Source organism: Oryctolagus cuniculus, chromosome X (genome assembly GCF_051225735.1).
Source record: "Oryctolagus cuniculus isolate XC-2025 breed Fujian yellow rabbit chromosome X, ASM5122573v1, whole genome shotgun sequence".
Lineage (NCBI taxonomy): Eukaryota > Metazoa > Chordata > Mammalia > Lagomorpha > Leporidae > Oryctolagus > Oryctolagus cuniculus.
In genome coordinates this window covers 131,660,036-131,686,121 of record NC_142888.1, presented here as the reverse complement: position 1 = coordinate 131,686,121, position 26,086 = coordinate 131,660,036, and the positions used below count along the sequence as shown (strand labels likewise).

Below are 26,086 nucleotides of genomic sequence, written 5' to 3'. Positions count from 1 at the left end.
CTAGTCCCAGTTGGGGCGCCGGGTACTAGTCCCGGCTGCTCCTCTTCCAAGCCAGCTCTCTGCTCTGGCCCAGGAGTGCAGTGGAGGATGGCCCAAGTGCTTGGGCCCTGCACCCCATGGGAGACCAGGGGGAAGTACCTGGCTCCTGGCTTCGGATCGGCACAGTGCCAGCCGTAGCGGCCACTAGGGAATGAACCAACGGAAGGAAGACCTTTCTCTCTGTCTCTCTCTCACTGTCTATAGCTCTCTCACTGTCTAACTCTGCCTGGCAAAAAACAAAAAAACAAAAACAAAAACACCGAGTACTGCCTCTCTTTGCTCCCCACCCACTCCCCTGCCAGTCCCCCAGCCTGGGCTCCATACTGCTTCTTCTTCTTCTTTTTTTTTTTTTTTGACAGGCAGAGTGGACAGTGAGAGAGAGAGACAGAGAGAAAGGTCTTCCTTTGCCCTTGGTTCACCCTCCAATGGCCGCCGCAGCCGGCGCACCGCGCTGATCCAATGGCAGGAGGCAGGTACTAATCCTGGTCTCCCATGGGGTGCAGGGCCCAAGCACTTGGGCCATCCTCCACTGCACTCCCTGGCCACAGCAGAGAGCTGGCCTGGAAGAGGGGCAACCAGGACAGAATCCGGCGCCCCGACCGGGACTAGAACCCGGTGTGCCGGCGCCACAAGGCGGAGGATTAGCCTAGTGAGCCGCGGTGCCGGCGTTCCATACTGCTTCTAGAAGCCGTCAGCATGCCGTGGCCTGAGAACTAACTTTGGCCCTCTGTCTCTCAATAAAGTTTCATGGACACACAGCCTTGCGCACCATTCTCTGTGCTACTTATGGTGCCTTTGGGGTCGAGACCAAGTGCAGCGCTCAGAAAGTCTCCCTTGGGCCTCTGTCCCCAGACTGCCTTCTGATGCAGAAACTGACAGTGAACTTGGCCTTTCTAATGGGAGGCAACCAGCTTCCCTTTTCGTCAGCCAAGGCCTCTGTTGCCTCAGTCTTTAGGCCTCGCTTGGCCACACCCTGCTCCTTGCTGACTGGGTCACCTCATTTGGATCTGGGCCAAATGGCCAGGCCAGGCCCCTGCACCTGGCTGAACTTCAAAGCTATTCCCTGTGAAGGGCAGGCAAGGCCACGGGGCCAGCCCTTCTCCCCCAGCACTGGGCTGGCCCCCGCGGGCTCCTGCCGGTGCTCGGCCCGGGTGCAGCCTGCCTGGTACAGAACAGTCCTTCCGCCAACACCTGGGGAATGCACCAGTGAACGAGCGGACTGCCTGCGGGTGGCACGGCCACCGTGCTCCAGCTGCTGCAGCTCAGGGCCCCGAGCCCGGCTGGCATCCCCGCGCCGTGAGCGCCCCCACTGCTGGTGAGTCAGCTTGCTCAGGCTCTGTGTTCCCTGCACTCGGCTCTTGGCCTAGGCCATGGGCCAGGGCCTCTGCACGTACCTTGTGCTGCAGGGCACACTTCCTTCCTGGGCAAGGAATTCAGGGAACAGCAGCAAAGGCTTCTCGGGCAGGCCCGGCTGGAGGCTGAGCTGGAGCCAAGGGCGCTCACGGATACGTCCACGGCCCTGGCTTTCCATGTCTTCCCGCCCAGGGAAGCCAGCCGGGTGCCACCGAGGCCGAGTGGAGGGCTGTGGCTTCCCCCAGAGCCCCCAGCTTCTCCCCTCTGGATCAGCCTCTGCGTCTCCCGAAGGGGACCTCAGCACCCTCAAGCCCGGCGTGGCCATGCCCAGCCCATCAGGCCGCCTGGACGCCAACAGCGCCACTGGCACCCCATCCGCGTGGGTATGCGTAGCCAGCGCCCCCGCTCCCTGTGCCAGCTAGCTGCCTGCCTGTGGAGGGCCAGCAGAGCTATTGAAGACACGGAAGCGGCGTCCAGGGAGGGGAGGTGCGCTCACAGCTCTGGCTAGGATGTCTCGAGGACCGAGAGGGTGGGGCCTCTGCGGGAGCCGCCGCCCTGCTTCTCTGCTCCGTCTCTGTGACTTCATTTGCTTGGATGCCTCCCACCGTCCCCGACCACTGCTGCCCCCAGAAGTGCCTCCCGCTGGGGTGGGGCTCCCACCTGCCCAGGGCCTTGTGCGCCTCATCCTCGAACGTGGTTGGACATCTCACCTGGGGCTCAGGCCCAACAGGCCCTGAACCCCACGCCAACCTCTTCACCCCTTCCCTCGCTGCTGCCACCTTTGACCCCACCCCCCAGCCCACCCATCTTCTCAGCGCGCCAGTATCCCTGTCTCACCAGTATCCCTGCACCTGCCCGGCTCCCTTCGCTCACAGCACTTCGCCCCCGAAATGTTCGCCACACGCCCATTACTCTCTCCTCTGTGTCCTTGCACAGAGGTGGGGACAGACGCTGCTGGAATGGCTGCCCTGTGCCTTGCCTAGGCCTCCAAGTGCTGGGGCCTGTGGTGCAGGTGGAGTGGGGTGGGGCTGGAGGAGGGAGGCTGAAGCAGGAGGCAAGCAAAGGGCAGCGGAGAAAGAATGGGGACAGGAAATGGAGACAGCAGTCAGAGGCCAGGCTCCGGCGCCAGGTGCCGCTTCCACCCCCACCCCCTGCCTCTCAGCTCAGTCTCACCTGCTCGGGCTTCCTCCCTGCCTTGCCACCAACTACTAGTCTAGAACATTCCTTGGGAGCTCTCAGCTCCCACGACTTGAAAACCACCCAGAAAGGTGTCCTCAAGAACCTGTGACTACGATGCGACACATCAAGGAGAAGCCAAGTCAGGGAGGGGTGGGGACAGTGAGCAGAAGGCTCCCCCACCCTGGGATGTCACGTGCTTGGACCGGGAGAAATGACACCACAAGCTACATCGAACCCAAAGCCAGACACTAGACACGTGGGCTTGTGTGCGTGTGCCTGGGTGCACTGGCAGAGAGGCTGGGGTCACCGGGCCTGTGCCTTGCCCTAGGCTGCTTCCCAGGTGCTTGTCTCGGGGCAGGGGAACTGCCATATCGCTCCCAGAAACCCCAGCAGGGAGATTGGGCCTCAACTCAATGGCTGCAGCAGACTGCAGAAATGAACACCATTTCCACTTTGCCAAGCTCCTTCCATGCCGGGGCTTTGCCTGCGGCCCGTGCTCCTCTCTGACTGTGGGGCTCCCCTGACCAGGCCTGGTCCCTCCCAGTGGATGCAATAAAGCAATGCCTCTGATCGCTTGCTGGCACGGTTAATCAGAGCGGAAGGCCCCCAGGGGGCGCCTGTGGCCCGTCTCACGGGGCCACAGCACAGGTGTGACAGGGAGAAGCTGGAGCGGCTTGGGGAAGGCTGCGATGTGTCTGTGTGTCCCCTTGGAAGGGACTCAGCCGCTGGAGCCCACAGGTGGGAAAGCAGGTAGCAGCTGTGAGGGGCCAGGAGGATCATGGGTGAAATGGCTATGATGGGGGAGAGGCGGAGCAGAAACGGCTGTGAGCAGGGAGGAGACAGCAGGAACTTGGCGCGGCCCGACAGTGCAGGGTGCAGGGTGCAGGGTGCGGGCAGTGTCAGGCCTCCTGGGCCCGCAAGCAGCAGAAGTGCGTGGGCACATGCAGCTCGGGGGACTTGGAAGCACAGGACTAGAGCGGGTGCCGCGTGTCCTCCCCAACACCCTGAAAGGTCCCCCGGCTCCTGGACAGCGCTGAGCACAACAGAGAGCCCAGAACCTCCTGGGCTACCGACACCTGGAGCCTGATGGGGGCACCTGGCACGGCGCTGCCTCTGCTCGAGGGGCGCTCTCGGGTGGCCTTTGCCCTGCTTGCCTTCAGAGCAAGTCCCAAGGAGAGGCCGTCCATGCCCTCGCCCCGACTTCTAAGAGGAAGGTGCTGGCCTTGGGGAGTTCTTGGTAAGGATGGCAGGAAGTGGTTTGGGCTGGAGGCTTCTGGAAGCGGGTACTACCCCTTGGTCTGGAGTGGGATTGCTACTCTGCTGGCCACGTGGGACATGGGGAGCCCTGCCGCCCGCCCCTGGCCCAGCAGCGTGAGGGGTGGAGGCACTGCTGCTCCCCGGCCAGCTGCACCTGCACCCCATGGAGCCCACAGCAGCAGGGGTGGCGTCTCTCCCACTGTACTTACCGGCCACTGCTGGGCTCCGGAGAAGGGAAGGAGGGGACAGATGGCCGTGGCAAGAAGGGGCCGAGGAAGAGAGGAGAGAGAGGCCACCCCCAGGGGCGGAGGGGGAGGAGTCCCAAGGGAGGGAGGGCAAAGAGGGTCACACAGGCCTGGCTGGCCCGGGAGGGGAACAGGGCGCGGCCCAGGACAGGACATGGCCAGAGCTGTGGAGTTGGCTGGAAGGACAGACCGAGTGCGACCGTGTGAGCCAAGGCCCCTCCACTCAACAGACGTGCAGATGGGCAGACAGACAGGAAGCACGGACAGAGATGGCAAGGAAACCCCTGTCTGGGTGCCCCGGGAGTGCCGGCCAGTGCTTGCGGCCCAGGGGGCGTGTGAGCGCGCCGGATGTGAGTGTGGCCTGAGGTTTGGAGGAGGCGTGTGTCTGTGCGCTCTTCCCTGGGGGGTGAGGTCGCCCGCTCCTCATCCCCTCTTAAAAGGACAGAATGGCCCCAATGAGAGCTTAAGCAAGAGGAGGGGTGCCCCCACTGGGGACCTTTCACCAGTTCCTAAAAAAAATAATAATAAAAGAAAGGAAAAGAAAGAAAAGCAAAAAAAGGAAAGAGATGAAGCAAAAGGAACTCCAAGAGTCTGTGACGGAGAAAGGCGTGGTTAAGTGCTCACGGAGAGGAGCCGCGGGCCTCACTGGAAGCAGAGGAGAGACGGAGCAGCCGAGGGTTACTGTCTGCCCTGATTCTTTCCTGCTGGGGGAGCCGGGAGGGGGGCGGGGCCGGCGATCTAGCGCTCTTTCTTTCTCTTTGGGGTCTCTCTCACATGTGATCCCCGTGGCGTGGCGAGACCTGTTCGGTGGGATGCGTGGGAGGGAACGGCTTTCTCCCGGCTTCTCCGCAGGAGGAGGAGAGAGCGCAGGCCCCAGATCGGGTAAGCCCTTTCAGTGGTGAGGCCTGTTCGGGAAGAGCGAAGGAGCTCCGGGGACAAATGGACACGCAGCAGAGAGCAGGCTCGAGGCGGGAGCCGCGCACCGGGTCTCTGGACGCTGCTAAGTTCTGGTGCTTCAGGCCTCGGAGCAGGCAGCACTTAGGGAGCCCGCAGGCGCGAGGTCGCCGCCGCCGAAGCTGCCTGGGGACAGGTGACAGCACCATCCCTTGGAAACTACCCTCAAGGGGGTCGGCTGCAGAAGACTCCGGAAAGGCACCTGTGTCCCGCTGCAGCCCCCGGAAGGCCCGGCTGTGGGCCTGCGGCCGCCCTGCCTCTCAGCACGGAAGCCGCCTGCCGCCGCCGAAGCGGCCCCCGTTCGTGAAGAGCCACCGGCCAACCAATGGAAGAAGGAGCGCTGAACACAAACCAAAAAACCAAAGCAAGCAAAGATCGGGAGGTGCGTGGCCCGGGTTGAATGCATTTCCCAAGAGACGCACCGTCTGGGTGCCAAGGACTGGCCGGGGCGGGCAAGAGAGAGCGCAAAAGGCACGCTGAGCGCCAGGACAAGACTAGAAGAAAGAGAAGGTGGGCTGGGAAGGCTTGGTCTGCCCCACAGAGGCCATTTATGCGAGAAAAGGGAACTCAAGACTCACTCCCGGCAGCACTGGTGGGGTTGGCAGCAGAGAGAATTACGTGAGTGGGGGTACAAAGATTGGTTACGTCATGGAGCTGGCTGAGGACCGAAGACCGCCGGCGCACAGCACCCTGAAATGAACCGCTTCTCTTGAAGGTACTCACTACCTCCATCTGTGGGAGAGAAAATGAGATAAAGGTTGGCTTGCACTGTTGTCCGCGCACCGGCGGGCGGCGGGGCGGGGCTGCGCGAGGGCTGGGGGGCCACACTGGGCACATTTCGTGACAGCAAAGCCCCATCGGGGTCAGCCCCACTCCCTGCGAGCCGAGGGTGCTTTGGCCAGGGCTGTGGCCACGAGCAGATGGTTAGTGGTGGCGCCATTGGGCGGGGCCGGGTTACCCAGCGGGCACACTGCGCACATGGCACAAAGAGTCATTTGCATTCACGATATTGCCACTTGTCGCTCAGTACCTGCATCTTGCAACACTTTGTTATCCTACTTCGGTAGCTCCCAACCTTTCTTTCCGCCCCAACACACCTGAGGGATATGACACATTCCCATCAGAAAGGAGGCTCCCTGGGGTCTGCCGGGGTCTGGGATGGGGGGCGGGGTCACGGCTGTCCTTTCTGTTACTCGCAAGTGTGGAGGATCTATGGCTTCTCACTGTGAGGGCAGCCACTGGCTGCCGTGGCTCATTCCAGGTGCCCGAGGGAACCCTGGCAGAAGAAGGGCTTCAGAAAGAGGGGGAGGGGTCGTTCCGAAGCGCCTGCTTTGCCTGCCGAGACTTACGGCAGGCTGCGGATGCTGTGGGGACTTTTGCTTGGTCCCCACCCTGGAAGTCGACAGGGAAGCGGCACTGAGGCCCAGGGGAGAGCCTCTGACTGATGTGCGGACTGTCGTCCATCACGCGGGCCCTGGGGGTGCGGCAGGTGCAAGCAGCGGGGTCCTGAGGAATGGCAGCTGCATGGCCCCAGTAAGGGTCCGCCACCAGGACAGCAATGTCCCTGGACTCCAGGCGGCCTCCTCTTTGGAATGGCCTCAGTCGGGGGTAACCTGTGGCTTCTGGAAAGAAGTCCCAGCAACCGTGAGCAGCGAAGCCAGCATGCATTTCCGGAGCCCAGAGCATACTGCCCACCTGCTCCCAGCTGAGCCGGGCAGCGAGCAGGTTCAGCTGGGGTCTGAGTGGGTCCAGGGCTTCTGAGAAGAAGCCGAACTCGGATGTACCATGGAAGAGGCTGCTCAGCGTGTCCGGCTTGCTGACAAGGGGAACGTCACGGCCAGGACTTGAGGCCCTCGGTGCTGAGCAGACATGGTGGCTTTGTGTCGGGCAGAAGTGGCAGAGTGCTGACGGATGGCATGTCTGTGTCTCTGTGTGTGTGTGTGTGTGTGTGTGTCTGTGGGCGGGGGAGGGGTCTCCTAAGGTAGATGTTTCTGGGCTATGAGACAGGTATCTGCCAAGAGAGGACTCAGTGTGGCCAAAGCGACAAGGGATGGGACATAGGTCTTTCCTGCCTGGCTCCATCTGGCGCCCCCATGGGACAACTGTTAGCAGTGAACCCATGCCGTCATCACCCTCTCCTCTCCTGGGCAGCGTAGTGGCAGCGCTCACGAAGCTTCCCGCTCTGGGTCCGAGGACTCTGACCCCGGAGTGCCGGCCCTTCCCGCGTGCGCGCTGCCGTGTTAGTATGGGACGAGGGCGCAAGCAGGTAGCAGGTTAGGAAATGCCTTCCCTTAGCCTGTGACATCTGGGGAGCCGCTCTGTGCTTCGCCAAATCTGCCAAGCTGGGACAGCTGCCCAGAAACTGTTTGCCTTGGCTAGGGGCCTACAGACAACCGGAGAGGCTGCACCCAGGCTGTATTTGGGTTTCTCAAGCAGGGATTTGGAATCAGAGAGAGCTGAGGCTCTTACAAAGTTGAGCTGAGACAACCGAGTGGTTCAGCACTCTGAGAAGCGCCGTGGACTCAACGGGACAAAGTCAGACTGGACAGCCACGGATCAAGGGGCCGGGCAGGATCCAGAGTGGTTTCCTAGGGGCCAGCCAGCGGGGACACGGGCATGACCATGGGCCGTCCTGCTCTAGGGGCCCCATTTCTTTGTAGAGCACATGGGCACCGGCGGTCAGGCGCACTGGGAGCCCCACACCCCCAGCTGCCCACCCACTTGTCCTTGCATTGTACAGGCACACGGAAGACTCAAGACACACAGAACACCTCGGGCTGGGGCAGCGAGGTCCTGCTGTGTCCCCAGCACGGGCTCTGCAGCAGAACCGGGCACAGCACACGGAGGAGGCCACCAGGGGCCCGTATGCGAGGCTGGAGGGCTCCGAGGCAGAGTCCTCGGAAGGCACGGCTGAGCACCCGGGAGTGCGTTAGAGGAGATGCCAGTGCTGCTGCCCTACAGATGCCCTGCTCTTAATTTTGGCCCAGAAGAGACTGCAGGGCACCCGCACTCAGGGGAGGAGCCTCCAGCCACCTGGCTGTGAAGGCCACGCCCCTCTCCTCTTCCCCAGAGCCTGTCTGCAGCAGCCTGGTCTCCGGGGGTGGGCCTGGGGACCGAACCTCGGGAAAGTTGCCCCTGGGAGCACACGCAGCCCATGATGGCGGGAGGGAGTGGAGTCTGAGAAGGCTTCAAAAGGCTGGAGTGGGAGGAGGGCACCCACCCCGGGGCAGGCAGAAAGCGCAAGAGATGGTGGAGTGGGGAGGTTGGGGCAGCGCCTAGAGATGGGAGCTTCAAGGCCATGGTCAAGAGCCTGCACTGCTTCCTGGGCACAATGGAGAGAGACTCCACGGGCCTCAGGGCAAGCGGTGGTGTTGAAGGGGCCAAGCCAAGCGTCACCCAGAGGTGACTGCGGGGCAGTTAGACTGGGGGTCCCATGGGGTGGTGGGGCTGGGGCTCAGGCAGGGCCCCCAGCAGGGGCGCCTCGCCCTCACTGCTAAGGCCGAGCAAGAGCTGTAAGTGTCAGGCGAGTGAAGACACAGAGGGGACAGCAAGCCGCCGGGGAGAGCGGGTGCGACAGCACGTCGGGAGGGTGGCTGGGAGCAGCGACAATGGAGGAGGCGGCAGAGGTCAGGCAGCAGCGGGGTCACAATGGGGCAGAAGGGAAGTGACAAGGAGAAGAGAGGGGCAAGAGACGGCGGGGCTGGCTTTGACACACATGCCCTTGCGAAGCCTTTGGGAGTGCCCACTTCCGGCTGCCGCGGCGGCCAGCTGGCCAGCTGAGGGCCTGGGCCTTGAATACAAAGTCCACTTCCCACAAATGAAGTCTTTCCAGGAAGGCCGCCAAGGGCTCCTTGGAACGGGCGTCTCTCCCCAACGAGCTGACTTGCCCAGCACATGCAAGTTCCCTCCAAGTGAGGGGATGGCGCTGGAAGACAGCCACGAGGCGCTGGCACACACCCTGCCCTGGCACCTGCGCCGAGGGAGGTGTCAGGGAGACGGGAGCCCAGGCCACAGCCACCGGCGGGGCCGCCTGGGGATGGCGCGGGGAGAGCAGCGAGCGGCCCACGAGCCTGCGGCGCAGCCTGCTGTCCGCTCCTGGCTGGCCTGCTCGGCTGAAGGGCAGGGGAGCCGGGCAGCAGTGGCGTACCTGCGTCTGGATCCGGTTGAGGCCCCGGAACCACAGGATCTGACCCCTGCGGAGCTCCCGCTCGGCGTGGTCAATCTCCTCTTCGCCCTCCGCCAGCTCCTCATCAGCCATCTCGTCCTTCCCCGGCCCGTGCCCTGCCTCCTTCAGGCACTTGAGCTGGCTGGTGGGAATGGTGGCGATGACCTGGGTGGGGGGCAGACATAGAGGTGTCCCGTTCTCTGCAAACCCAGCTGGGGCCGCTTCCTGGTCTCTGTGTCCCTTTGTGGAGCCCTGAGGCTGTGTGTGCCGGGTGCGAGGCTGTTGTCTGTCATGTGGAGCGCAGAGCAGTACACCCCGGCAAACAGGCCGGCGTGTTCCCCGGGGCCAGAGGGCTCTCTCCCAAGAGCCAGCGGTGGTGTCTCGGGAGCCCAGGGCTGACACCTGCCAGTGCCTAGGGCACCCTCTTCTTCCACTGAGCCTCATAAGCCAAAGGGCAGTAAGGACTGGCTCCTGGGAGGAGATCTGTAAGCCCCTGAGACCCCCAGCTGGGAGCAGTGTTGCTCACTGGGGGCCTCCCAGTGGCCCTAGGTCTGCGCCGGCAGCATGTTTTACAGTAGGGCCTTGGGCCTCAGGGTGCCGGCTCAATCGCTGCAGGGCGAGCGCCAGGGCAGCCATGTGCAGTGCACGCCCAAGTGACCGAGCCCCAGGGAACAGCCCGCCGACAGCACAGCGCTGTGAGCTTCCCTGTTGCCCCCCACATCGCCTGCAGGAGAGTCAGGCACCGTCGCAAGCTCATTCCTGGTCCCCCTTGGAGAGGGACAGTCCTGGGGGACAATGGGCCTGTGCCCTGGACGCTGGGCTGGGAGGGAGGGGCGCTCAGGAGACAGACAGCTGGGGAGGGCAGATCCCGCGCTGCCCTACTGGCAGTCAGGAAATAAGCGAGATTAAACGGAGCCATCGGGGTAGGCCACTGGCACAGGGCATTCGTGCCAGAGCAGCGGGGCCTCCCTGGGAACCCACGTGCTGCCACTTTGGGCTTGTAGGATCGTAAACATGGTTCCACTATGGTGGAAGCTGCTCACGCCACGGTGTTTTCTATGGCAGCCCGAGCGATTTTTGGCTTCTATCTTGGAAAGGGGAGCAGTGGGTTCTGTCTGCCCGTGCTGTCCCTTGCTGCTTTGCCGCCCCCTGCCCCGGCCGAACCCGCCCTGTGCTCTCTCTCCCACGTGGGCCCTGGCATGTCACCCACCATCTGCGGAGCATGCCTGAACAGGGTGGGGCTGAGAGAGCTGAGCACGCGACACTCACCTGTCCCCAGACCAGCTCCCCGACGCCAACAAACAGGCACCACAGCCACTGTTCCGTGGACAGCGGGGAGCAGCTGAAGGGCTTCCCGCCGAACTGGACGATGACAATCTGCAGAAGAGGGGCACAGGTGGGCGTGTCTGCTAGCAGCTCCTCCCCGCCCCGCCCCCACCACGCCCACTTTTGTCCTGTAGCCCCCCATGGGCTGCCCTACTTCCATGTCCGGGGCAGGTGCCCACTAACACCAGGCTCTGCCTGTGGCTCAGCAGCGGCAGCCACCTCCCCTGTTTCTGCTCTAACTCCATCCTCGCGTGCCACGTGTATGCCACACGTGCATTGCCCTGCTTCGCCTCAGTGACCCTTGGCTTCCCTTGTGGCTCCCAGGAGCCCGCGTCTCAGATAAACCAAGACTCATCACCCAGGGCCACGTGCCAGTTTCAGCGAGTGTCTCTGTGCCCCCAAGGCTGCCGAAATGGCTCAAAGCAGGCTCTCTCCCCAGGAAGCCACAGTGAAGGCCTTGCCATGGCGTCCCCGCTCTCTGCCACTGTGCCCCGCCATGTTTGCAGGTTGCAGAATGCCTGCTCTGGGGCACAGAGAGAGCATGCATGGTATCCCAGGGCAACCACGGACAGAGTGGGGGTGCAGGATGCTCTGTGAACAGAGCCGGGGCCCAGGTGGCGGTCAGGAGCACAGCGGCTGCTCCGCCCCCCCCACCTGGATGGCGAAGGTGCCCAGCACGATGCTGCAGAAGATGGGGTTGCTGAAGATGCCGTCGAAGACGTTGCGCTCGCCGTGGATCTTGCGTGCGTTGATCTCGTTGAAGAGCTGCATCATGACGAAGGTATTGAAGATGATGGTGTAGTGCTCCGAGGGCGGCGAGTGCAGCGGCGCGTTGCGCCCGCTGTCGATGTCGAAGAAGAGCTCGCCTGCATGCAAGGAGGCACGCAAGAGGGTGCTGGGGGCCGTGTCACTCGGCAGCACCGGGCGGCACCGGCAGCCGGCCAACACCCGGGGCTCAGAGTCCCAAGACCCCAGCAGGCCAGGGGCTGGCCCGAGGGGTGACAGCACCGCAAGTCTGAGGGCAGGAATGCAGAAGTGGGTGCTCTTGCCATCTGACCTCCTCCACCCCGGGGACAGCGGCGGGGATGGCTGGGGGGCTCATAGGCTGCAGGGTAGGCAAAGCTGGGCCCGTGCGTTCCGCTTGCCTCTCCTTCCCCCATTCAGCTTCCTGCCGCCCCATGCTAGATGTGTCCCCCCGGATGTCCCAGGGACTGATGTGGAGGCCAGGGCGCCTGCTGTCAGCAACTATGGTCCCTGATCCACAGGTACGTGGTGTGCGCGTCGGCCCGCCGCCATGGGCAACCTACCGACAAAGAGCAGGGTGAAGATGATGGTGAGCTGGTAGGCGGCGTGGCCCAGGATGTTCTTCATCATGGTGCGCGAGATGAGGGGCTTGTCTCGGCCATACGGCTTCCGCAGCAGCAGGGACTCAGTGGGCGGCTCCGTCGCCAGGGCCAGGGAGGCGAACGTGTCCATGATCAAGTTCACCCACAACATCTGTACGGCTTTGAGAGGAGAGTCCTGTGGAGAGGAGCAGGGAAGCCCTGGAGGTGGGAATCGGGCAGCTCTGGGGGAGAAACGCAGCTTGCGGATGACGCCATGAGGAATTTCATTCCCACAAAAGTGTGGCGGCCCTTTCCCTAGCCTTTCCCTTGCGCGCTGGTTGAATACCAGTGTCCCAAATCAGACTCCCTGGTTTGAGTCTCAGCTCTGCCACTTCTATCCAGCTTCCCGCTAATGTGCACCCCGGAAGCCTATGGGTGATGGCCTAAGGGCTTGGGTCCCTGCCACATGGGAGACCCAGATGGAGCTCCTGGCTTCGCCTTGACCCAGTGCTGGTTGTTGTGGGCATTTGGGGAGTGAACCGGCAAATGGCAGCTCTGTGTCTCAAATAAATAAAGAAATACAACAGCAGCCTCACAGAAGGCAGGCACACAAGCCCACGCGTGGACGAGGGGACTTCAAAAAAGTTCATGGAAAATGGAATTAAAAGAAGTTTATTTGGGTGCAAAAAATAATGCTACTCCTACATAGATTTTGCATCCTACACATTTCCATGAACTTTCTGAAGATCTCATCAAATGCCTGTATTTCACATTTTTTTGTCCCAAAACAAAGTTGTTTTAATTCCATTTTCCATGAACTTTTGGAGGTCCCCTCATATGGCAAGAGTGCATTGATAGGAAACTTCCAGAAGTGGACTGCGTGCTGTAAACTGGCTACCATGGTGAAGTTCATTGTATAAATTATATCTCAGTAAAAAAAAAAAATCTTTGAAAGGACCAAGTTGATCAGCAAGTCATTTTAACCACCTATCAACAACAAATGTGATCTGTCTAATGGGAGACAAATGGTGGACACTTACCACGCAACCTGGACCCAAGGGAATGGACAAGGCATGCGGCCCCAGTGCTACCCACAGGATGCGGCCATTGCTGTGAACTGTCCACGCCGGGTCAGTCCACGGTGAGAGGAGGCAGTGAGGGGGCCCGGGGCTGGGAGCTGGGGTGGGGCTGCGAATGCACATGTGGTTTCCTTAGCTTGGAAAAGGTCTGGAACTAGACAGAGGTGATGCTTGTGCAACGCGGAGCAGATTTTTAAAAACCCCCGACGTGTGCACTCTAAAGCGGTGAATTGTCCTAGGAGCTGACAGCCCAGTGTGAGGACTTCAGTTTTTATTCAGAGAAATCTGGAGTCAGGGGGCTGGCTTTGTGGCATAGCGGGTAAAACTGGCAACACCAGCATCCCATATGGGTCCTGGTTCGAGTCCCGGCTGTCCCACTTCCCATCCAGCTCCCTGCTAATGTGCCTGGGGAAGCAGCAGCAGATGACCCAAGTGCTTGGGCCTCTGCATCTACGTGGGAGATGTGGATGGAGTTCTAGGCTCCTGGCCTCAGCCTAGCCCAGTCCCAGCTGTTGCAGCCATCTGGGGAGTGAACCAGCAGATGGAAGACCTCTCTCTCTCTCTCTCTCTCTCTCTCTCCTCCTTTCTGGCTGTAATTCTGCCTTTCAAATAGATAAATCTTAAAAAAGAATCTGGATTCACTGGAGGGGTGTGTGTGTGTGTGTGTGTGTGTGTGCATGTGTAAGCTCTTGAACCTATGCAGATTTGATGGAAAATTTAAAAGAATACCCTCTCTCAATCTCCCGAAATCTGAGTCTAAACACCCTATCTTGCCTCCACAAGTGGTGACATTTTTAGTACAGGAATGGAATCTCAGGAAGGCGACATGTTGCAAAGACAGACACGCTGCTCGCACACGGGGGTCCCAGACTCTGGTGTAGGTGTGGCAGCCCTGGTGCCCACCTGAGTGATGCAGGCGCCCGTGAAGGCCACGATCACGGCCACCACGTTGACCGTGAGCTGGAACTGCAGGAACTTGGAGATGCTGTCGTACACGTTGCGGCCCCACATCACGGCCTTGACGATGCTGGTGAAGTTGTCGTCCGTCAGGATGATGTCGGAGGCCTCCTTGGCCACGTCAGTCCCTGCGATGCCCTGGGGGTGGCGTGCACACAGAAACACACACAGGGGGGACTCTGTGAGGTCGCTTCGCAGCTTCCCAGGCTGGTTCCCTACCCTTCCTGTCCAAACAAGTGCCCCCTCCTGGCTGGCACCAGCATTCCTCTTTATGCAATGCCTTCCCGTACTACACACAGCAAGTTGTCACATGTCGCAGTCAGCGGCGTTGTTCATAAGCACACAAGGTGCTGAGCACGTGGCCCAGCCTGCTGCCAGCTCTTAGCTCTCTGTGGAGCCCTGGGAGTCCTGGCCCAGGAGCCCTGTGTCAGGGCGAGGCACATGTGCCCCAGCCCCCATGGTGGGCACTTACAGTTGCACTTGTTCTGCCAAGCCAGGAGGCTCAGCTTGCTGGTCACAGGGGCTGGGAAGCACTGGGCGTGGGCGGCAAGAGGGGCTTGCCAGGTTACTGCCTCCAGCAACCAGGCCCAGCACCAGCCAGGCAGGCAACAAGGGTGGCGGCACCTATGAGGCCACCCTGCTGCATGGGGCCAGGGCTTTTATGGGAAGGCCTAGCCTCAGATGAGCTACAGAAAAACAGCAGAGAGGCCAAGCTTGTTCGAGGAGCGCTGCTCATACTCGAGGCCAGGAGTCTACCCAGAGCAGACTCAGTGGGTGACAGCAGCCAGGGACCATCTGTGTCCCCTGCCACCTGCTGTCCTTGGCCTGGGTGGTGAGGTTGGGCTCCAGACACCACAAACAAACCACACACGTGTCTCTTGACTGGCAGAGCCCTTGCAGGCCCCAGGGGCCAGGAGGTGGCCGACAGCAGCTTTCGGTCCTCTGCTATCCGCCCCAGCTCTGCTGCAAAGCTGATGGCTGTGACACCTGGGGCCATCTGCTGGGGCTGCTCACCATGGCAAAGCCCACATCTGCTTTCTTGAGAGCTGGTCCATCGTTGGTGCCATCCCCAGTCACAGCTACCACCTGCCGCTGCTCGCCACTGGTGCTGTCGATAATCCCTGCAACACAGAACGAGGCAGGGTGGCGCTGCTGAGGGCGCTGGCCGTGGGCGGTCCTGGAGGTGCCGGCTGGCCCTGAAAACCCTTGGGGCTCATGGTGACTTGGGTCCGTCTCCCCCCTTCGGGCTCTAGCTCGCCATCTGTCATGACGAGGGGGCAGCCCTCTGAGCCCTTCTTGCTTGGGCATTTCCCGCTCATGTTGCCGCTCAGAGAAGCAGTGTTCAGCCAAGAGTCGTCTGGGGGCATGTGCTCTGGCTGGCACAGCAGCCTGCAAGGGTGGGCTCCATTATTGTCCCCACTTTCCCAATGGGGACACTGAGGTTCAGGGAGTGCTACCGATGGATTGGCCCCAGGACACAAAATCAATCTCCAGAAGCAAGGAGTGTTGAGCCAAGTGCTCTAACTTCCCAGACAGGCTCTGGAGACCCACTTGGGACACATGAGGGCGCTGGCGTTACCTTTGACTAGCGTGTGCTTGTCGGTGGGAGATGACCGGGCGAGCACCCTCAGCTTGGGCCACACCTTGTCCAGCCGCTCCTGTTCTATCTGGGGAGAAGCACACGGGTGCTGCAGAGCTTGGCTGGGCACGCGGGCGGGGTGCAGGGTTGGGGGTGGGGGGAGGGACTGAGAAGCAGCAGCCAGAATGGGGGAGGGCGGCGTCAGGGTTGGGGGGAGCTACCTCGCCCTTCTCATTGCGGATCCTGCGGTTGAACTCCTTCCCCTCCAGGCACAGGAAGTCCTCCCCAGGCTGGATGATGCCGCACTTGGCTGCGATGGCCCGGGCTGTGTTGATGTTGTCCCCAGTTACCATGCGGACCGTGATGCCGGCACGCTGGCATTTGCGAATCGCTTCAGGGACCTGGAAGAGATGGGAGAAGCAGCTGGGGGCAGTGTGTGTGTGTCTCTCTCTCTCTGTGTGTGTGTGTGTGTGTGTGTGTGTGTGTGGAGGGGTGGACCTAGGAGGGGCCTGGAGTATGGCAGGGGCTCCCTCAGTGCCGGGGCCCAGGGGCAGATCACACTTGGGCCCACACAGCCTGGGCGAGGCTGAGAGAAGCCTTCAGAAGCGTTTATGCTGGACAGGTCAGGTCCAGAGGAAAGAGGGAGGGGCCTCCTGCCCTCACGGCACTGCTGGCTCCCTGGCTTCCTGGCAGGTATGTGTGTTGTCAGCTAGTTTCGGGCTAAGCTCTGGGCTCCTTGATCATGAGTCTTGTCCTTTTTACAAAGCAAAACCCAAGACATTTTCTTTTTTGTTAGAGTTGCAGCGGAACACTGCAAATGTTGGCTTGGATACCCAAACCAGGAGACAGGAAGAAGTTGCCCTAGTGCTGAAGAGGGGGAAGTGACAGTGGGAAGCCAAGAGCCCAGAGCAGTGCGGGGGAGTGACCATGGCTCAGGAGCGGGGAGGAAGCCTAGCGAGACAGCTGTGGGACAGAGTGCACGCGGGCATCCCAGAGTGCATTGCTGGAGGTCCCTCAGACCAGGGAGAGCGTGGGGTGAGAGAAGGGCCCCAGTGTGGGCCGCGACAGAGCGACCCAACGGTGCCTGAGCTCGCACCCCACACTTCCTTCCAGTCCCAGCCATGCGCTCTGCTCCTGTGGGCCCTGCCATGCTGTTCAGCGAGCTCATGAACTCCCTTTCAGGCCAGCGAGCTCCTCGTTCCAAAGCGCGGGGACGCCGCCCCTCTGCTGCCACCAAGTGGCCACAACGAGCGTGGGACCCGGGATCTGCCAGCTGAGGCACCCGCTTCTTCCCGCGGAAAACAGCCTCCTGCTGGGGCCTCGGGCCACCTGCGGGCCTGCCGCCTGGCCTTGCCACCTGCCCCCGTTGCTGTGAACTGCTCCCTGGGCCCGTCAGGGTCTTCTCCCTGCCCTGAGCCACCTTCTCACGGCTTTGCCGTCCGCTGCCCTGTGCCTCAGTTTCTCTCCGGTCCAACAAAGGACACATGGCTGGGGCTTGGATGCCGCAAGCGCTGTCTGGCGCACTGGGTGTCTCTTGTCTCTAGTACCTGTCCACTGTGCCTTGCCCGCTCCTGCCAGGGCCCTGCTGTCCTCCTCACTCGCTCCCTCTTGAGGACAAACAGCGTTCACGCGGAAGCTGTTCAGCTCAAGGTCTCCAGTGTCCCCCTAAATGCAGGCCAGGACTAGACTCATTGTGCTCTGGCTCCTGTTGCGCTGGCTGCATCACCCCCCATAAAGATGCTTCCGGAAGCACAGCCTCAGTGTCAGCTGGCTCTCCCCGTCCCTTGTGGCTGATGGCTCCCAAATGCCAGAGTCTGTTTGCCACAACCTCTTGCTGAGCAGAAGCAGGAACCTGGGCCACATCCAGAGGGTGTGTGTGTGGGTCAAGGGCATGAGTGCCCAGCAAGCAGGATCAGGTGCACCGAGAAGGGTCTGACATGAAGCATGCTACCTCCTCCAGCCCCGCCCATCTCCCTCAGCCTCTCTGACTCTGGGCTTGGTTGCACCTGCAGCTCTGGCAGCACACAGACAGGGGATGGCTACCTCAGGTCTCACGGGGTCCTCGATGCCCACGACGGCTATGCAGGTGAGGTCGCCCACCACCTCGTTCTCGTTGTCCCAGTCGGGTTCGTGGCCTGCAGCAAAGTCACGGTAGGCGATGCAGATGGTGCGGAGGCCATCGCAAGCCATCGGCTCGATGATCTTCTTCACCATGTCTTCTCGGTCCCGAGGACGGAAGACCCGGAGTTCGCCATTGCTGTTTAGGATGTGCGTGCACCTGGGGGAGGGCGAGGCAGGGAGAGAATAAGAGGAAACAGCACTGGTCATGCCGCAGGAGTGCCAACGATGGGTGTCCTTGTAAAAAGAGAGGACACAGACACACAGACAGCTGTGGGAGGACGCCGAGATGGGAGTGGTGCAGCCACGAGCCAGGGAGTGCCGGGGGCCACGGGAGCTGGCAGAGGCAGGAGGCTGTTTCCCTAAAAGCCCCCAGAGGAGTGAAGTCTGGCCCGCATCCAGGATTCCGGATACTGCTGCTGGTTCGAGTCACCACGACTGTGGCTGTTTCTCAGAGCAGCCCCACCACCGTGGCCGTGTATTCACTCCTGCCAGTCTGCTGCTGCTGCTGCTGCTGCTTTTAAGGTTTGAAAGTTAGAGTTACAGAGAGAGAGACATCTTCCATCAGCTGGTTCACTCCCTAAATGGCCACAGTGGTCAGGGCTGGGCCAGGCTACAGCCGGGAGCCTCTTCTGGGTCTCCCACGTGGGTGGCAGGAGCCCAAGCATGTGGGCCATCCTCTGCTGCTTTCTCAGGCGCATTAGCACGGAGCTGCATGGGAAGTGGAGAGTTGGGAGACGACCCGGCACCCGTATGGGATGCCAGCGTTGCAGGCGGTAGTTTAACTCACTATGCTACAGTGCCAGCTCCACTCCTGTAATTCATTAAACACTCCCACAAGATAAGCGTTCGTGCTACCTCCAGATAACAAGGGGAGACTGAAGCATGGGGCAGGAAGTCACTTGCTCAAGTTCACGGCCACCAACAGCAGCAGCAGCACAGGGAAGGGGCTGGGACCCCAAGTCTAGGGCCCACTCCCAATGCACGGGGCCAGCTTCACCGGGGAGGGAGCCTTTGCACTGGGTGGACGACTGCTCAGGGAGGAGGGGTGGGCTGAACCTGGGGTGTCCGGCTGAGGACTGCTCCCACGGTGCCGGGAAGACCAGCGCTGAGCCCAGTGGAGTCAAGTGGAATGGGGCAAAGTGGAGGGCCATGCCCAGGCGTAGGCCCAGTGGAGGTATCGGGGGCAGGCGAGGGGAGCCGGGGCGCTCGCACGGGCGCTCTGTGCAGCCGTGAGCACAGCCGACTTCGGGACATCGGGTCGCCTCGCCGAGGAGGCCCTCACTCTTCTCAGACATCTGTGCAGCTCGGGCCACTCTCGGGCGAGTAAGAACACCCAAAGGCAGCAAAAGTGCAGCTGCGGGGGGAGACACTTTGGTGGCTGCTCAGCAAGGTAAGCGGACAGTGCCCGTGCCACGCAGCGGTTCCGCTCAGGCCATGCAGCCGACAAGTGAGCACACACGCAAGCACACGCAACAGCTTGTGCACGGGGCTCCCAGAGGCGCTGAGCACAGAGCGCCGAGGACTGGCTGCCAGGGCTGGAGCCGTGCTTTCGTTTTGGGGGGATGGAAATATCACGGAGCTAATGGTCACGTGGCACTGTTGATGTCCTAGAGGGCACAGAAGTGCACCCTTGATAGGCATGCCATCGGTCAGCTTTCCCTTAGGTCGCTTTGACCGCACCAGTCACCAGAGCCCCCCTCTGTGGGCTCCGTGGCTCACTCACGCCACGCACTCACTTTTTGAGCAGGATCTCCGAGGCGCCCTTGCTGAAGAGGCGGAAGGCGCCATCGGGCATGCGGATGACGGTGCTCATGGACTTGCGGACCGAGTTGAAGGTGTATACTTTGTACAGCTTGTCTTCCGGGATCTGCTCCCGCACAGGCTGGAAGTCCCGCTTGAGGTCCAGCACGAAGCCCAGCAGGGCACACTCGGTCTTGTTGCCCACCTGGCGCGGCAGAGCGCCTTCCTTCTCTGGAGGCTGGCGGGAAGAGCCGGCATGATTCAGGGTGAGAGTGCCGTCCTTCAAGACCCCTGGCCTCCCCCTGGCTCAGGCTGCTGGCAGTGGTGCACAGGCCGCAGCCTTCCCATCGTGCACCGGGCTTGGCAGGGGCTAGCCCAGCAGCCAGGGACAGGAGAAACGCCACGTGCAACCTCGTGCTGAAGGGCCAGCCCCCGCTCCCTCGCCTCAGCCCTGCCCGGCCCAGCCTCCCAGCGGCCCCTTCTCACTAGTATTTTGGTGGTGTAGGCACTGTTGATGGAGATGGCATGGACCAGGAGGTCGAGGATCTTGGGTGTCAGGGCACTAGGGGCGGGGACCTCTCTGTAGTGCGTGTCTCCCACGTAAGACTGGACCACCGTCATGCGGTTGGTGGTGAGCGTGCCCGTCTTGTCTGAGCAGATGGCCGTGGCGTTGCCCATGGTCTCGCAGGCGTCCAGGTGGCGCACCAGGTTATTGTCCTTCATCATTTTCTGTAAAGGTCACACGGGGGCGGGCAGGGGTCGTGACTCGGCTTGTTGGCTCATCAGGGCAAAGTAAGGGGGGCAGTCAGCAAACACTGGCGGGGGAGGCTGCTCCCCAGTGCCACTTGTCGCCTGAAGGCACTGCTTGGATGATTTCCTGAGGGATTTTGTTACCGTAACGGTCAAACGGAGTCTGGACAACCCCAGGAATCTCATCGTGCGGGGAGCTGGCAGGGGGCTTGGACGGTCCAGAGCCCCCTCTTAGCTCCTCCCCTCCCCCATCCCTGACCCACTGCTACTCCCCCTTCTGTGTCTGCCCGCACCATCAACTTCCTGGCTCCTCTGTCATCCCCTGTCTACATCCTGCAGACGTGAGACCCCGGGTCTAGGCTGCTGCTGGCTTGCTCAGGCCACCTCCCAGCAGCAGAGCCTCCGTGCCCTCTGGGGCCGTGCGCAGCAGCACTGCCTTCCCTCCCCCGAGCCATCCCAAAGCTCGTCCCGTGCCCAGGGACCTCCTACCCCAGTTTCCGAGTGTGCATGGTGGTCTCGATGGCGGCGTCATTACCTTGACAGAGTAAGCCAAGGAGATGGTGACAGCAAGAGGCAGGCCCTCAGGGACAGCCACGACTAGCACAGTGACACCGATGATGAAGAACTTCACGAAGTACTGCACATAGACTGGCGTGCACTCCGCCAGCCACACCCGGCCGTCCACGACAAAGGTCTCGATCACGAAGTAGAGGACCAAGATGATGACGGTGATGGCGGACATCACCAGCCCTGCCCAGCGGGGGCGGGGGCCACAGAGGGTGGAGGAGTGAGGGAGGGGGACAGGAAGTGGGAGAAGAGGTGAGGGGCACTGTAGCTGGGAGGACCACCCTCACAAACCAGGGTTCCAGCCAGCAGGACTCCATGGCTCAGGAGTGGCTCCACCCATGCCCCCCGCCTCCACAGCCGGGCCCCCGCCCACCACAGCTGGCCACGCCTACCTGCCTTCCCAATCTGCACAGCCAGCTTTGTGAGCTTGCCCTGGAGGACCGACTTCTCCTTCCGGGGCGCACTGGCTTTCTTCCTCTCGCGCTCCTCCAGCTCCCCGCCCTCTGCGCTCTTCAGGGGCTGCATCTCCATGGCGACAGCCCCATCCTGCTTCTTAGCTGTGTACAGAAGAGCCCCACAGCCAAGGTTACAGTCCCGCCAGGGGCAAGGTGCTACTGGGAGCCTTCCGAGTGCAGCGCAGCCCGGCCTGCCAACCTCCCTCCCTTTTCCAGCCTCCCGAACACCAAGCTCTCCACGCCTGTCTGCATGGCTCCAGCACTGGGTGGCTGGTCCTGGAATGCCCCAAATCTCAATACCTGAGAGCAGAGGCATGGGGCCTAAGGAAGGTTCCAGAATGCCAGGGCTGTCTTCCTCTCCAGGTGTCAGTGCAGCTGCCTCTCTGCTTCCTGGGTTCCTCCTGTCCCCACTGCTCTGCCTCCTCCACTTCCTCACCTGCCTCCCCACACGTTCACAGCCTCTGGAGGCTCCCGCTGCACTGCCCAGAGCAGCCATGTCACCCCCCGCCCGGGGAGGGGGCACCCTACCCGGTGGCCTAGGGGTCTCCACAGCCTGTCCCCCATCCAATGGGCCGTCACCTCTGCATCCCTCCCCTCAGCCGGCAGCCCAAGGTCACTCACCAAGGCTGCTCCCTCCCAGTGGCCTCTCGTGCTGCGCCCGGCCCTGGCCTGCAGCCCTCCCCCCACTGAGTCCCCTCTGCCAGCCCCCACGTGTTACCTTTGGTCTGGCTACTCTCCATGGCCCCATCCTGCTGCTTGCCTACAACGGGAAGAGAAATGACAGACATGGAGCCTTGACAAGGCCACGTGGCCTGGCACATGCAGAGGGCAGCCCTGGGGCCTGCGGCCGGCGGGGCAGGAGGAAGGGCCTTCTCTGTGTCCCTTGCTCTGCAGGCTCATGCTGTCACCCCCGCCCCAGCACAGGAGTGCACTGGACACTCTGGCCTTTTGGCCAGGTTCCTCGGGTCGGGCGGGGGGGGGGGGAGCGTTGTGTATCTCAATCCCAGTCCTACAGTGAATCTCTCAAGGCAGCCATGGCCGGCTCCTGGGTTTGCCTTGCTGTTCCCTAAGGCCCAGGAGCCCACGCTCAGAGCTGTCTGTGACCACTGCCACAGGTTAGCTCTGTGTGCGCTTTAAAGAGACAAACGAGTGACACCCGAGGACCTGCTGGGGCCTCCAGGGCACCTGTCAATCCACGCTGGGTAGGGTGGGGCCCACTGCATGGGTGCGGCTGGCCTGAGTGTGGACGCCCAGCAGCAGGACAGGGAGTGTAGACAGCAGGTGGGGTCTTCCTGGGATGGGTGCCCGGGAGCAGTTAGAGGAGCTCTCCAGGGGGCTGTATCCGCACAGGCCCGGCTCCGAGATAAGCTGGCCAGGCCAGGGGGGGCTTGTGCACTCACCCGTTGCTGCCCAACAGCTCATGTCACTGGCATTCAGGGACATCGACAGGGTGCCAGGCGGCTCCCAGGCAGTGGGTTCAGGGTCTGGGGTCCTTGGGAAGGTGTGGAAGGAGCCCTCCCTGCCCAGGGCCCCTGTGGAGATTGGGGTACAGTCCAGAGGGGAAGGGCACTTGGGGGGTGGATGGGAGAACAGTGGATGACAGCACAGCACAGGGGCAGATTGCTGGGTGTGCCTGGGCCATGGGACCCAAAGCAAGGACGTGTGACAGTGGCGGCTTCTGGCAAGGAGAGGGAGCAGGAGGCAGGGGCGGGGGCACAGGGGAAGGGATGCACAGGCCCAAAGGGGCATGGGGGCAGGCAGATGGGAAGCACCTTTGGAGCATGCCCACCGGCTGGGCGAGGGGGAGATGCCTGCTTTGGCTGCTGCTGGGGTGTGGCTGCTGTCCTCCCAGGACCCCTGCAGGTTGCTGTCCTCCAGGAAGCACCCCCAATCTGACTCCTAAATGCACAGCCTGAAGGTGCTGGGGGGGAGTGACGGGGAGGGGCTCAAGGAGGCTGGTGAAGTTCAAAGTCGTGAAGGACAGAGCAGGAGGCCAGGAGCCCAGGAAGGAGCCACAGGAGGTGGGGTGGGGGTGCAGGTTCCCGCAGCCCATGGGAGAGGCTGTCCTCCATCCCCAGCTCCCTAGCCCCAGGCCCCCACGGGGGAGCTGTCTGAACTTCTGGGTGCCCCACGTGTCTTCTCGCACAGATGAGATCTGCATCTAGAAATTGTGCTCCCCAGGGCTGGCACTGTGCCGGCATCTCATATGGGTGTGGGTTCGAGTCCCAGCTGCTCCACTTCCGATCCAGCTCTGTGCTATGGCCTGGGCAAGCAGTGGAAGATGGCCCACGTGGGAGACCAGGAAGAAGCTCCAGGCTCCTGGCTTCAGGTCGGCCCAGCTCCAGCTGTTGTGGCCATCTGGTGAGTGAACCAGCAGATGGAAGACCTCTCTCTCTCTCCATAGCTTCAGGAGCCCCGGGCTGTGCTCTGGGTGTGTGTGTGGGGTGGGGGGTGGCTCTCACAAGACACCTGCCCTGGGGCACTGCTTTCCTCTGTCTGCCTTCAGTGCTCCCCAGCCCTTCTGGCCCTGCACGTCCTCAGGCTCTGCCTGCCTGGCTGCTGCCCTCCCTGGGGAGGGTGGGAGTCCCCGCAGCACCCTCTAACGCCATTCTCCCAACACAGGCACCGCCCACCGGGGGCTCACACCATGGGGAGCAGCCTCACATGGGACTGGGGAGCCCCTGACCTGCTGGCTGTCAGAGGAAAACCCCACAAGATGGGTCCCTGGAAAGAGCGTTAGAGCCAGCATGGTTTCCCACTCGCAGTGGCTGGAAACCCACGTCAATGGTGCCTTACCTTTCTTATCTTTCTTCTCCTCCTCCTCTCCTCCAGCCCCAAGCAAGGTAAAGATGATGCCTGTCTGGGAGTTCACCCCAACGGCTGTCACCACCATTCTTCCAGAACCTTCCATGACGTGGGTGCCTGGTACAGCAACAAAGAGAGACGGAGAGAGAGATTTGCACCACCTGGTGGGAGACAGGTTCCGTGCACACAGAATATGGAGGTCGCCAGAGTCTGTGCTGACCCCAAGCCTAGACTGAAGCCCCCCCCCCCCCGGCTTGGAGGGGACCTGGAGGCCTATGGAGGAGCAGAGAGCTTTGTCAAGAGACACGAGGTGGGAGCCTGCACTGTGGCCTGTGATGCCGGCAGCCCACATGGGCACCAGTTTGAGTCCCAGCTGCTCCTCTTCTGATCCAGCTCCCTGCTAATGCATCTGGGAAAGCAGCGGAAGATGGCCCAAGCCCCTGGGCTCCTGCCAGCTATGTGGGAGTCCTGGGTGGAGTTCCTGGCTCCTGGCTTCATCCTGGCCCAGCCCCAGCTGTCGTGGGCATTTGGAGAGTGAAGCAGCTGATGGAAGATCTCTGTCTCTGTCTCTCTTTTTCTCTCTCTGTGTCTCTCCCTCTCTGTAACTGTGCCTTTAAAATAATAAATAAATATATATATATATATAGATATCATTAAAAAAGAGGGATGGGGTGAGCCACTCACAAAGCCTACATAGGGTCTGCGGTCTTTCTGTCCAGTTGCACATTGCAGTGCCCACTGGGATAAACACTATGGTAATGCAGAACCTTCTGGAAAGGGACCACTGTTCCCACCAGATCGCCTTGAGGGGCTGGATCTGGGAGGTGTGTGGTAATATGCTGATCCCCCCCCCCCCAGCAAGTCCCTTCCCCCTGGGGCTTCCTGTTCGGGACCCCAAGGGCCCTGTTTGGCTGGGAGGGCCCATTTCCCTGGCCTTGTCGGGGGCGTGGCTCTCAGCCCCCCGCCCCCACTGGTCAGCACCTGAGAGCAGCATGGGGTCCTTGTCGGCTGACTTGCGCACGTGGTCCGACTCGCCTGTCAGCGAGCTCTCGTCGATCTTGAGGTCATTGCCCTGGATGAGCACGCCGTCGGCGGGCAGCAGGTCTCCTACAGAGCGGCCAGCGGTCACAGCCAGGGCCTGTGGGCCCACGGGAACCTCCGCCTCTCCTGCAAGCACTCCCTACCCCCACCCTGGGGATGGTCTGTCGATGTGACAGGGACGGACTTCAGAGTCCCCTCCTTCTAGCCTCTTCCACCCACTCAGTATCCACGGAGCCGGGACACCCGCACCCTGCAGCACCCTTCACAGAGACCGTGGGACAGCCTGCTTCCCGGGGACACCGTGGCATCTGACACTCTCTGGGTCCTGCCCCAGGCTGCTCCGCCTCCCCCCCAGCTGCAGCTTCCGGCAGGCCAAGCCTCACTTGTGCTCCCTGGGGAGAGAGTGGGCACTGGGGGCCCCTGTCATTGAGCCTACCCTCCCCAGAAAGGGGCTGTGGGCCTCCTCACCATACTTGACCTGGGCAATGTCGCCCACCACCAGCGCAGCCACGGGGACTTGGAGGAGTTGGCCATTCCGGATGACCGTGAACTTCTGCTCCTGCTCGATGCGGCTCTGTAGGCCTCGGAACTGCTTCTCCTTGCTCCAGTCATTGAAGGCCGTGACCAGTACCACGCAGATGACCGACAGCAGGATGGCGGCCCCCTCGATCCAGCCGGCCTCAGCCTCACCCTCGTCTTCAGCTCCACCGGACACATTCCCACAGGCTGTGCCCGAGGACAGAAGCGAGGGGAAGTCGTGTGTGAGTCCGGGGCCCCACCCACCGCAAGCCCCGCCCCCGGGCCACACGGTCCTGGGAGGACCCTCTCTCCAGCCCGGCCCTCACCTTCACTCTCCTCTCCAGGCGGGGCGTAGAACGAGAGGCCCAGGGAGACGATGGCTGCTACCTCCAGGATGATGAGGGTCACGTCCTGTAGGGCCTCCCACACCAGCTGCAAGAAGGTCTTGGGCTGCTTGGGGGGGATGAAGTTCTGCCCGTAGATCTGCCTGCGCTTCTCCAGGTCATTGGTGTTGTCCGCCAGGCCTGCACAGCGCCGGACAGGGGCAGCAGAAGCACAGAACGGTTAGATGGGGCCTGCCCGCCGGCCTCCTGCTGACGGCTGCCCTCGGCATGGGGGGGGGGCTCTCCC

The 26,086-nt window shown here is 61.9% G+C and overlaps 1 protein-coding gene across 7 annotated transcripts in view; it reads right to left on the bottom strand.

Moving 5' to 3' along the window:
* Positions 1–26,086, bottom strand: part of ATP2B3 (ATPase plasma membrane Ca2+ transporting 3) — a 48,885-nt gene that overhangs the window by 3,606 nt on the left and 19,193 nt on the right. Inside the window, exons 4-23 of one of the 7 annotated variants that reach the window (XM_089323886.1) lie at positions 25,783–25,980; positions 25,406–25,663; positions 24,878–25,003; positions 23,888–24,013; positions 21,810–21,851; positions 21,029–21,193; positions 20,605–20,819; positions 19,806–20,048; positions 19,316–19,557; positions 17,502–17,736; positions 15,680–15,859; positions 15,459–15,546; positions 14,894–15,000; positions 13,826–14,017; positions 11,826–12,039; positions 11,173–11,384; positions 10,462–10,569; positions 9,175–9,357; positions 6,058–6,124; positions 5,548–5,759 (exon numbers count right to left, since the gene is read on the bottom strand). In XM_089323886.1, coding sequence (XP_089180012.1) covers positions 6,083–6,124; positions 9,175–9,357; positions 10,462–10,569; positions 11,173–11,384; positions 11,826–12,039; positions 13,826–14,017; positions 14,894–15,000; positions 15,459–15,546; positions 15,680–15,859; positions 17,502–17,736; positions 19,316–19,557; positions 19,806–20,048; positions 20,605–20,819; positions 21,029–21,193; positions 21,810–21,851; positions 23,888–24,013; positions 24,878–25,003; positions 25,406–25,663; positions 25,783–25,980 — 3,176 coding nt within the window. In that variant the 3' untranslated portion in view covers positions 5,548–5,759; positions 6,058–6,082. Of the gene's footprint in view, positions 1–5,547; positions 5,760–6,057; positions 6,125–9,174; positions 9,358–10,461; positions 10,570–11,172; positions 11,385–11,825; positions 12,040–13,825; positions 14,018–14,893; positions 15,001–15,458; positions 15,547–15,679; positions 15,860–17,501; positions 17,737–19,315; positions 19,558–19,805; positions 20,049–20,604; positions 20,820–21,028; positions 21,194–21,809; positions 21,852–23,887; positions 24,014–24,877; positions 25,004–25,405; positions 25,664–25,782; positions 25,981–26,086 lie in introns of those variants that run through there. The other 6 variants (XM_070066752.2, XM_089323884.1, XM_070066749.2 and 3 more) reach the window with 6 other exon arrangements.